The 12379-nt window shown below is 38.2% G+C and overlaps 1 protein-coding gene across 2 annotated transcripts in view; it reads left to right on the top strand.

Moving 5' to 3' along the window:
• The window catches only part of nsg2 (neuronal vesicle trafficking associated 2), a 40794-nt gene extending 30037 nt beyond the window's left edge, over nt 1-10757 (top strand). For both annotated transcript variants that reach the window (XM_061055191.1, XM_061055192.1), the window contains exons 4-5: nt 6579-6689; nt 9144-10757. In XM_061055191.1, the coding sequence (XP_060911174.1) occupies nt 6579-6689; nt 9144-9341 (309 nt within the window). In that variant the 3' untranslated portion in view covers nt 9342-10757. The remainder of the gene's footprint in view (nt 1-6578; nt 6690-9143) is intronic.
• Nucleotides 10758-12379: the final 1622 nt, after the last annotated feature.

The raw sequence follows: 12379 nt of genomic DNA, 5'->3' as shown, positions 1-12379 counted from the left end.
GCGTAAGAGATTATTACAGCTAAGATAAAGTGTATGTTATATTCGACCTTTTCTCATTTGATATTAATAGCTCTTTTTAACGCATGTAGTTCAACATGGCAGCAGCAGACTTTTCTGAAGAGAACATATCGGAACAGAAAGTAATCCATGAAAAGCTGGGGGACTGAACTTTCTTTGTGCTTTTATTGTGAAAGTGTCAGAGGGCTAATAGTAAAGGGAATGAAAATAGTTGTTTTTGCTTTCTTTGGTGGTTTATTGATTGATGCAACAGTCGATATCACATTGTGTTTGCAGCCCGCCAGCTCGCATGCCTCTCTGTCTATCTGTCTGCCTGAACCACCAGGAGAAGGAAGATGATCCTCCATCTGCCCTGTGACTTCTTATGCTCACTATCTTTCTGCCTTCATTGTCTTCTCCTTTATTTCTCACTTTGCCCTCTCCGTCACTCTGCGTTATCTGTTTTTTATCAGCGTCATTTTTCTCCTCTCCTATCATATATACACACACACACACACCCTTGTCCCCTGAATGGGAGGAGGTGTCTGCTCCTCCGTATGGCTTGTCAAGCTCCAGCAGTGAAAGCGTGGGTGATGTGTTGTATTCTAACAAGGTGCGGTGTTACAAAAAAAGGAGAGAAATTGAATGTCGAATTGGGGTGAAATAGGCTGTGAAGACACACATTCATACAGGAAAACAGCTTTTGAACTTTGATGCAGAGCACAACAATTAATAATTAAAGGCATGTGTATCCTGTGGAAAATATCAGCTGTATAAATCAAAAGCTACAGGGTCAGAGTTTGACATTACAAACAGCTGGATTGTGGTATGAAAGATGGAGGTAAATCTTAATGATAAGTAGACTGCGTTATCTGCAGTCTGAGATGAAGAGCTGGTGAACAGAGGACCAATCCTACTGGATTCTTTATAATCTGCTTTGATTGTCTGCCCCAATGATAAACAACTGTCTACAGCTGCTGTCTCACTGAAAACATTCAGTGATGTACAAAAAAAACACAAAGAGCAGAAAAATAATTCATATAGATATATGAAGAACATTGATAATAACCTACATTGATACTAAACTACATTTTTGTTAATTTCAGGGAATTTAAATGTGTTAGATATCAAAACTCAATTCCTTTTAAATCCAAGCCAAATGATGAAAGGCTGAAGATGTTTAGATTGATATCAACGTCACTGGAATGAAAGGTTTATTTAATGTTTCATGTCTACATTTGTATTTCATGAAAATTAACATTTTTCAAGGTCTCATTTCATCTATTACATTTGACATGACTTCAATCATATATAGGCCTACTGTATATTGTCTTCATAATTTTATACTGTGGTACCTTAAACAGCGATGCTGCACAGAGAGACGCTTCTGTCAGGTTCACTTTCATAAAGGCAAACAATGTTTTGGATTAAAACCTTGTCAAATGCTTCCGTAAATCAATCCTATTGGCTTTTTCACAATATGAAAAAAAGTGTTTTCTCTCAGTTCCAGATGGAATTCCTCACAGTTCAGCAAGTCTTAACTGATGCAGCCAATACATGTAAAATAGATGTGTCTTTTTCTTTAAATTATAGCCATGCCAAGACCCCTGTCTGCAGTCTGTGTCACACACATGGTACTGGTGAGAGTGGTATTGAATGACATAAAAATGTTTTTAATGTTAATTTATTCTGTGGTATTTAGTTATATTCTTGTTATTTGCTCATGCTTAATGTGTCTGCACCCTTGGTACAGATTCAGTTGACATCATGAGTATAAGAGCATTATCTTGTCATTGAGAAAAATTGCATCTGCCTAGCTTTGGGAGATGTAAGTATGCATCACATCCACTTCATGGAGGAAGCTATAGAATTCTCACTGACAACCTTCTTAGGTTTACAGTGGAGATCAGCCAGATTATGAATAATGGAGAAAGGTCAGGCTAGATTTTTAATGGCTTTATAAACCACATGGTCGCGCCTGCATCTGCAGGGATTGTGGAGTGATTGTTTCTTTTACAAAGGGCGGGTTATGTTATTGCTTTGACTGACTTTGCTGTGTTGTATCTACAACGAAAGTGTTATTGAACGTTGACATATGCTTTACGGTCCATGCTGGGGTTAATACCACTAATCTGTGCACTGGCCTCATTTTAAGCATCATTAAAGAGCTATATATATAAAATCTATTTCTGATATCAATAAATCATCTTTGCATGGACTGTTTCAGATACCAGTAAACAGCTCTAATACTGGCTGTATCAAGTCTTAGTTTGACTAGAATTACAGTTACAACTACATATTTATAAAACAAATATGTACTAGCTCAATCATCTTTTGTATGTAAACATTTTGTGTCTGTGATGCAAATACATTTGATATTTTATGTAAATATCTCAAAAAATGTTTTCCCCTAGTACAGATTCTGATACCTACACTTTAGTATTGACCAAAAAATAAATGTTGATTATAGTGCAATTAACTTTGCATATTAGTAATAATTTCAGGAGAAGTATACTTCTACTAACCGTGTATGGATGCGGGTAGTTTGATATTATTGTTTTTTTTGGCCTAGTCCAGTTTACTGAAGGAATCCTACAGGCTGAAAACAAGCAGAGCACCATGAAACAAGCTACGCTAATGTTAGCGGTAGATGAGCTTGTGGCCTGCTCTTACTGTATGTCCTGCGTCCGCTAAAGAGTTGAAGACACCCCAGGAATCTAAGATGAAACTTCTCAATTTTGAATTTTCACAAGTTTTATTGATACTGCCATTTTTGTTGCTGTATTTTCTGTTTTCCGCTTTCAAACATTATTTGCTGGATAATAAATACAAATCAAAGTCAAATATTTTATTAATGGTTTTGGATTGTAACATTTTTTGACTTACTATAGTAGCTGATATCTAATACCCTATACTGCATTTTTGGTATCACAGATATTGCAGATGCTAGAATTGGTATCAGAACTACTCTGATGATGATACATATAACCCGCGAGTTTCAGGTGGACAGATTAGGGGAATAGATAGGTGAGAAGTACTTGTTTTAAGTCAAGCATAGTTAATTCCATCATGTTGTATAGGGCACATTTTGGTCCCAAAGGTGTTGTTGAACAGTGTATGAGATTTAAATCTTGCATTACCATACAGTTATTTTTCATGTCATAACCATGGTCTCCTTAAACTCTTGCCACAGCTAGAGTTCCTTTATGGCTTTTGACACAGGGTTTTCAGTTAAAGTTATTAGGAATGCTACAACATTCTGTAAAAATATTGAAATGCATGTATTTTGTATATATTTTTAAAGGAGCAAATCTCTTCAGTCAATAGTGAATTAAGTCTGCGTTTCATGATTCAAAGTGTCACAGGTCTACACATGCATTAAACAGACATTGCTCTCTGCTTGATATGAGAGCAGCTTTACAGTAATCCCTCTTCTTAATAAGCCGTTTCATGTGCATCACTATTCAAAAAAAGGATCAGGGAGGGAGTAAATCTGTCATTCTGCGTCTGTTTCTGCTCCAAGAGGCGGGTCGCCCTGACTTCAAAATGCTTCCATTCAATGGTTCGCAGGGGTTATGTGGGCGATGTAATTTACAAAGGGTGTCAGTGGTGACCAAGGCTGAGAGCCGTGTCCCCCAGTTGACACCAAGTAAACAGTCACTTAGCTTGCGTGTCCCTGTCCATCCCTGCGATGCTGATGGAGACTAATGATCACAACCATGTCTAATTGCTGTGACAGATCAAACAGAGAGCAGTGACTTGGAAAACGCTTTGAAGCTGGTCTACAACTGGAGGCAAAAAAAAATCAGAAATATTCAATATCCAATACAAAAGATTTTGTTTTATTTAACTCACCGAGTGGAATATGTCAGACTTCGTTGGCATTTTTTTTTTTGGTGGGAATTCGGGGGTATTTTTTGTGGGAAACAGAGGAGCAGATTTGCACTTGAGCTGATATACAGGCCAGGCTCAGACATGCACCACACGGATTCTTACAGCAGCATTTATGACTAGGCAGACAATAGCATTTCTTAGCACAACTATCCTTTGCACTTGATTTCCATAATTCCACTAGACACTTACTCAGAGGTGTGCAAGCAGTTTGAAAAGTAGAAGGAAGCAAATCCTTTTATATGTTAATCTACTTTTACTACAACATTGTCAATGTCTGTCAGTAAAATTAATATTTCACACCTCAAACTTCACAAGCATTTTTACTCGCACCGGTGTTCATAAAAATGTGTTTCAAAATTTTAGATTGGCTCTGCTTTTGGCTTTTGTCAAGCATTGTTCTCCCTGCAGATGCATCTTCGACTTGTTAAAGTGTTTTTGGATCATTTTGCAAAGTCACATGTTGTGAAAACTGACCAGAACATTTTGGTTTGTTCTAGTTCTAATTTAGTTGAGAACACCGACGAGAGAAATGATTTGCCCACTCAGACACCTACTGAACAATTTCCATAAATCTGTTCGTCACCTCCATCTCATTTACTACGAGCAAAGATAGTTTTTTACTCTTGTTTTTTTTCCTGTTTCCCAGTGAACAGCTGGAAACATTCACAAAGGACATGGACGAACACTCAGATGAGTGTGTTGACAATTAAGTTTGGAGCCAAGAAAGATGATAATTGACTTATGAGGCTGATTTAAAAACAAGCTATACAATAATAGAACATTCATTACATTTTCCCCACATTCCACATATTTAAAAAAAAATTATCAACAATGAACAAAAACATCTGGGAATCCTTTTTATTTTCATTAATGCGGCTATTCAAATTGGTAAAAACAATGCAATAATGAATTATTAAAAACTAGGGGTGTAACGGTACACAAAAACTTCGGTTCGGTACGGTTCCAAGTTTTGAAGCTTCGGTTCGGCACATTTTCGGTACAGTAAAGGGACCTGATGCAACACTTTTTATTTTCTTTATTAGGAACATTTAGAATTTCCCTTTTACACATTGAGCTAAGTGCAGCATCGACAGTTCAGACTTGTATACCTGCTCAGGTTAATTTTTAATAACATTTTAAATTAAACAACAAAAAAATAAAAATTAAACTTATGCTGCATCCTTCAACAAAAAGAGTCTCCAATAAATAAAAGATATGAATGAAATAAAGTATTTTAGAATGAAATGAAGTAATTAATATAGCCTATATGTAAAAATGTTTATTTTTAATTACACTGACACCTTTTAGTTTATGAAGGCAAATGTTTTTTGAATGCCCTTTGAGCACATAATAAAGCTAATCACATCTGGGACAGTATAGTTTCATTGCAGAACTATTAATATTTCCCTCTGTCGATATAAGAACTTTAATGGCATTTGTTGTGGCTTTGGTCCATTCTGAATTACTAGCAAAAGGCTTTCTGTTGGGGAGGGAGGGTGTTCATTCTATCATGCTGCAGGTTATGCTTCCACACAGACGCGTCTCCCCTTTCACGCTGCAGTGCTGTTGGAGCGGGATCATCGCTGAAAATGAAAACGAAACTTAAGAGTCAGTCCGTAAAAAGAACTCCATCCCGGTTATATGCAACTGTCCAAACCGACAGGGCTCGAGGAACTAGTAACCTGCACAGTTTGCACAGTTTATGTTTGAACTTTTTTTACAAGTTACTAAGTAAAAGTTGTGTCCCATACACCCCTATTAAAACCCTTAAGTCATTGAGTGAGATTGCTATTGTTGCACTGTATATGACATACATTGAAGTTACTTTTGAAACAAAGCTTCTGCATAATAAATAAAACAATGTAATATGGGCGGCTGTGACTCAGTTGGTAGAGTCGTCGCCTCTCACCCGGAAGGTCGAGGGTTCAATCCCCAGCTGAGCAACATGTCTGATGTGTCCTTGGGCAAGACACTTAACCCCGCATTGCTCCCGCTGCTTCGGTGGCGGTGTATGAACAGATTAGTGTTGTACTTACTCTCTGATGTACGTCGCTTTGGATAAAAGCGTCTGCTAAGTGAATTGTAGAATATCAGTCACTTGAACATTGACACACAATTTACTTTTGCCTGGTCTTATTTTGATACATCTTGTTTTCATAAAGCCCTCCATTTTAATCTCCCATGACATGACTTAATGCCATCTGTATAAATTATGTTGAGGCAAAACTGTTCCTGGTAAAAAACTGAAACCACGCCACCTAGAGGGTAGGTGAATATGAATATGTTTTTATACCTTCTGTTGTCCTAAATTACTATTAAAAAAGAAAGAAAAAAGATCAAAGGCTGCGAGAAAACAAGTACACAGCAATTATTTTAAAGGAATCATCATTGTTTGTTTCCTACCTGTGACTAAATGTCTCGTAATTATCCGTACAAAGTGTCACAAACACATTCATTCAGTCATTCATCTTGTAGCTGAACAGGAACACCTCACATTGGGGAGCTGTTGACCCTAGCATGCAGCTTCTGACTGCACCATTTATTATCAGGAGTCACACAAACACACACACAAACAAGTGCACATCCTCAATCTCTCTCTAGCCTTCTTACCCTAACCTTGTCTCATACGCTGTATATAAACCACATCCACACACACACACACACTGACCTATTAAATCTCCTTCCAGGTGACGATTCTGATCATCCTGGCCCTGGCCTTTCTCGCCTGCATTGTGTTCCTGGTGGTTTATAAAGCCTTCACCTACGACCACGCCTGCCCAGATGGATTCATTTATAAGGTAAGGTACCTTAGGTACTGACCTGCATGTCAGTGTACAGAATTTCAACACACCTACCCTCAGCCTAGTGAGGGAAGTCAGGTGGTGAACAATGCAGCTGAATATGTAATGGGTAGGCTGGAATCTTTTTTTTGGGCTATAAACCATAAAAAACTTGTTCAAGCTGTCCATCATTGTTTCAGGAAACACTTGAGTTGCAATTTCAGATCGCTCTCTCTGGCCTTTTAACAGCCTGATGCAACATTTATAACAAAGGAAAGACAGAAAAATAGATGCCGAACAAGTTGCAGCTTTGCATGAGTTATCACATAAAGCTTGAATTTATTAAGTTAATTAATGGACTTGTCACCTCTTTTTTTTCTGCCTATTAGAGCAAAAGTTCAAAATTTGGAGGAAAAGACTAATTTGCATTTTGACTGAGATAAAGATGGGAAGGCAGAGCACTTTGTCCATTGACTATAGGGTTACAGCTGGGGGCTACTTGGCATAGCCCCTCTGAACATGGAGAAATAATACAAGGGTTAAGGTGCTTCTGGGCTGCAATTGTCTTAAACATTTTTGAGTCACATGATTTTTTTTTTCGACAATAAGGATCCTCAACCATCAACCAAGTCTTCTGCTACCTCTAATGTAATATATTGTCCTTACACAAGTTTTCACATGTAATGCACTAAATCCTCTTCCATGCCCTTCATTGTCTTCATAAGTTATGTCCCACATATCTGAAGTAAAACCTTGAAATACTCTGCCCTACTTCTACTAATTTGTGTGCTTATGTCATGGATGTAAATGACAGACTGGTTACACAGGCATGATTAATCATGATTTCAGTGATTTGTGACAGCCATAGTAATCTAGTATAATTGGAGGCTTTTATTCCTTGACACAAAGCCAAAGAAAGACACCCAAGTGTGGCAGCTCACTATGTGATCAGCCATGCCTGCTATTAGATGAAAATTACCCATATTGCCATTTTTACAATAATTAGTGCAAATTAATGTCAGTTATTTCTGACCCATATGGCAGAGAATTAAATGGCTCATTCAACCACCCTCATCCAACAATGTGCTGTCCTGATATGTACAGTATTTCTTGGGTTGTAAGGGCAGTTTGTGTATGCGGACAGCCTCTCTTCTTCTCTCTGGTACTTATAGTTTCCCCCTGCATTGCACTTTTAAGTTTCACAGGAGTTTGAGAGGTCACCTTGGAAGTCTGTGTCTTAGGACAAATCTGTCTTTGAGGTGGAATAAATCTACTTTCAGGCCCAAAGCCTCTGCAGGGGCTCTGACTGCAGGCTGCAGGGGTATTATTAGAAGTGTCACATGTACGTTCACCTGCTGTAGAAGTGTCAATTGAAAAATGTGCATAGGCTAGCGAGCGCTCAGTCACACATTAGGGCTCACCTACATTAAAGTATACTCAAGCATATTCCAATGAAACACAGATTGAAACTATACTCTATATCATGGACTGTGAGCTCCCTCAGCTCTATATGTCTACATAGATGTATTTTATTGGCATCATGTTTAATCTCTATTCTCTCTATGATGCAACGTGTTAGTTTACAGTCTTCAGTTTGTAAGACATTTATTGTCACTCCGTTGAAGATTAAATGCTTTCCCCCAATGTTCCTTTCAATGTTTATTTCCTAGATTTTTTAAAGCCAGAAATTGGTATAAAGAGCCTCTCTCCTACATTATATTACACATTGAATAGTTAATGTTGAAGATCTGAATATTATTAAGTAATGTAAATACCTAATTATATTTCACAAGTCAACTTGGGCAGCCCCCATGCTCCAAAAGTGCCATGGTAATATAATGGTAGGGGAAACACTGAGGTTGGTTAAATGTGTAATTGGACACTGTCCATTATTGTTACAGAGATGTAGAAGTTCAAATCTGAGCCACAGAATTGAAAAAATCTTAACCAAGTTAAGGGACTATTATGCGTTAATACAGTAAGAAAACATGTGCAATAATTCAACCACATGACGCCATTGATGTCCTTCACAACAGTGTGAATTAGCTTATGTATACTGTAGCAGTCCAGTTATATATAAGAACATGCTAAACTGTTTTATTTCCAAGAGAAGAGTTAAATTTTTTTTGTCAGTTTGACTTTTATCCAGCTAACTGGTATACTCTACATATCCCCAGAGGGCCTTGACAGCGAGAAACGTAATATTATACTTGATAAATATGGGATTATGTTTTGCACAGACACATCTTGTTGAAAAGTATGAAACCACAGATTTGAAATTGCATTTCTGGAAATTAGTAATCCCAATTGCAGGGGTCAGAAAAAAATGGTATTTGGATATTTTTTGCTTAATCATCAAGCCTCATTGTAATGGTTAATTGGTTTTTATCCAGTTCCACCTTTGCGAGCACCATTACCTGTGAATGAATTGAACAGCACTCCTAACCCCAGTGTTCTTTTTCTTCCTCGCAGCACAAACGGTGTATCCCAGCCTCTCTTGAGGCCTACTACGCCGCCCAGGATGCCAACTCGAGGGGCCGTTTTTACACAGTGATCAGCCACTACAGCATGGCCAAGCAGACCACCTCGCACTCTGTCTCCCCCTGGCTGCCTGGAGGAGCAGGGGGGCAGCAGCGTGACGCTAAACCCCCGGCTGGCGAGGGTCACTGAGTTAGCTGAACGGTTAATGGGTGTTGTACACAATTACAAACACATGCAGACAGAAAACAGAGACAGGGAAATATCAAGGCTTACACACACGCACACACACACACACACGCGCACACACACACACACACACACACACACACACACATTCACACACATACACACACACACATTCACACATGTAGGTAATAATTTTTGAAATAGACAAAAGAGACACAAAACCAGTATATAATGCAGATATAGAGAGAAAACATGCATGCAGACAAATCCACACAAAGAACATGCTAGGTTATTGTCTGATTTACATCGACTTCCCATTTTTGTGCTCAATCTATTATCAAGGGAAACCATTGAACCTTTGCTCTCTTGTGATTATCATTGTCTGCTGATACACACACGTGCACACACACACACACACACACACACACACACACACACACACACACACACACACACACACACACACACACACAAAGTCTGCTCTCTCATTACCATGCCTATTCCCCACCTCTAGTTTATGATTTATTTATTGACTGTCAGGTTATATTTATTTTTTAACTGTAATGTATTGATGATTTTTATTTCATTATCTGACTCATCTGTAAAAAGACACAACTTAGTGCTGAAATTCAAGCATCTTCATAGTGAGAACCTCTGGAATATCCACTCTTTTGTTTTTCAAGTGCATACACTGTAGTTACTGTATATTTATCTACAGCCCGCTTGCTTTCTCGCTTAGTTCAGTCACCTCTGTCACACACACATACACAGCCTACTGGAAACAAAAAAACTAACATGATCTGGTTTTGCCGTAACACATTTTCAAACACAACATCTCACCTTTACTGTCCAAGGAAGCTTCTACGCTCATTTCCAAATCCGGAGGTGATTGAATGAATTTTTTCCATCATGGCTGTTTGATAGCTCTCATAACATGACATGTGCTGTGCTCTACATTTGAAATCCCATAGTGAACTGAGCTGTACATACAATTGTGCGTTCAAGCTAGTTTTGTGTTTTTGCCTTGTAGTAGCTTTTATTAGAAGGTTATTCTTGCTTTTTTTTCACAAAACCTACAGTTTACTTACATACTGCTTCAGCTGCCAGTCCTGTTGCTCCATTAAAAACAACATTGCAGATGGAAAAGGAAATACCAGTGCATAAGACCATATCTTGCCAAAACAGTTTGTTTTCAGCTCTGTTTTAATATGTTTATCGATGGGCTTAAACTGCAGCCAATCTTTTTTTTCCATCTACTGTTATTTTTCAATTTGCAATGTTGGATCTGTTGTCAAGAGCGCCTTTATGGGGTATTGTGATGTTGTTAGTTGATATGTAGCGATACTTGATGTAATTTGTGCATCCTTGTTCCTCTCTTCTCTTGGTTTGAATTCAAAATAAAACAAGCTGTGACCTGTGCGTGTCTTCCTGTGTTCTTACTGCTGCGTGTCTTTAGCCTTCACACACCACCTAATGTGTCCTTGAGGCAGTGACAGTGACCGCTTCTCATACAGCACGTTCTACTTTTCAGATGTTCGTACTCCTACTCAAATTCATACTACATTCGATATGTATTCTTCTGTGAATTTACAGAAGGTTACAGAGCTGCATGGGAGCAGGTTTGCCGGCTGTAATGATGAGCACCTGTGATTGACAGCAGAAACTACCTGTATCTGTAATGACTATTGGGTACAATATTTATCTACCCAGTCCACTTTGATTGGCAGGAAAGGCCTCTGTATTTTATGTGCAGTACTATGACTTGGTGAGTGACAAGAATAGCTGGCTTTCCTAATTAGAGGCTTGTATTTTAATGAATCTGTCAGCTCTCCATGTGATTCCAAGAGTGAGGCTGAGAAACAGCCGCTGAATGAAGAAACAGAAGTAGAGAACAACAAGGAGAAAAAATGAAAATATCATTTGTGATACACTGGCAAATAGAAACAAATTTACTGCATAAAATGTTCAGGTTTTAAAGCATTTTGTAAGTAAGTACATTAAATTAGCACAAGAAAAATACGTTTTAAAGGTCTCAGCCTTTAATTTTCTGACTGGCTAAAATACCATTACAACATCGACGTGTCACAAAACACAGCTTTGGTTCATAATTTTATCAATATGTTCATTGAAGCATTAAAAGGGTGAAGAAAGTGATGCTTGTAGCAACATTTAAACTAAATCATTCCTGTCTACACAAAGATGTCAATGCCATTTATTTTTCATACATAAATCACAAATAAGGCGCTTTCAGTGACACCATAAAGGGAGACAGACAAAATAAGACTACGCAAATGTACTTAGGTTATGCAAAGAGGACTTTGAATCTAAAACTCCGGCTCCTGATGTAGTTGATGGATACCTGAGGGAAGGTGGGCCAGTGGAGAGCTTTGTTGCTCTCACAAATGAGAGTTGGACTTGTATGCAGCCGAAGTCCAGCGACAACTGTTTTTTTTTTTTGTGTGTTTATGACTGTGAAACAGTGCTCACTTCACAATGAATATGAGAAAATAGCTGTGTGAATGTGTTACAAATCTTGAAACTCGAGCACAATTTCCAGTGGAATTTGGTCCTAACATGAACTATTTTTGAATTCTCACTTATTCTCAGATGAAACACCTTCAAGGTCATGGGCCTAAACAGCTTTATTTGAACATTCAAACCTCCAGTGTAGCTAGCAGAACCGTTGAGCTGTCAACGTAATAACTCTCAGGTACTAAATGGCTTCTGAACTGTCACAGAAACTCACAACAGTAAACACTTATAATGGATACTTAAATGCTGACAGCTGATCATAAAAGACATTTTTCCTGATGTTTGCTGTTTCATTTACTCCCATGTGAATATAAAACAAAATGGACTCAAACAGAATTGGACAGATGGTTGCTTATGCAGTGCTTACACAATGCTAACACAGAGCTGACATGTTGTGAAGTGAGGGGTTAGGTGCAGGGAAGCAGCTGGTGGCGTCACATGGGCAAGAGAAGGTAAGTAGTTGTCTTTTCCCTCAAAAACACCAACAAAGGTCAGCAGCAAAAAAGACA

Source organism: Labrus mixtus, chromosome 14, assembly GCF_963584025.1.
Source record: "Labrus mixtus chromosome 14, fLabMix1.1, whole genome shotgun sequence".
NCBI classification, from domain to species: Eukaryota; Metazoa; Chordata; class Actinopteri; order Labriformes; family Labridae; genus Labrus; species Labrus mixtus.
The sequence above is the reverse complement of the archived record's forward strand: the minus strand, read 5'-3'. Positions and strand labels throughout refer to the sequence as shown.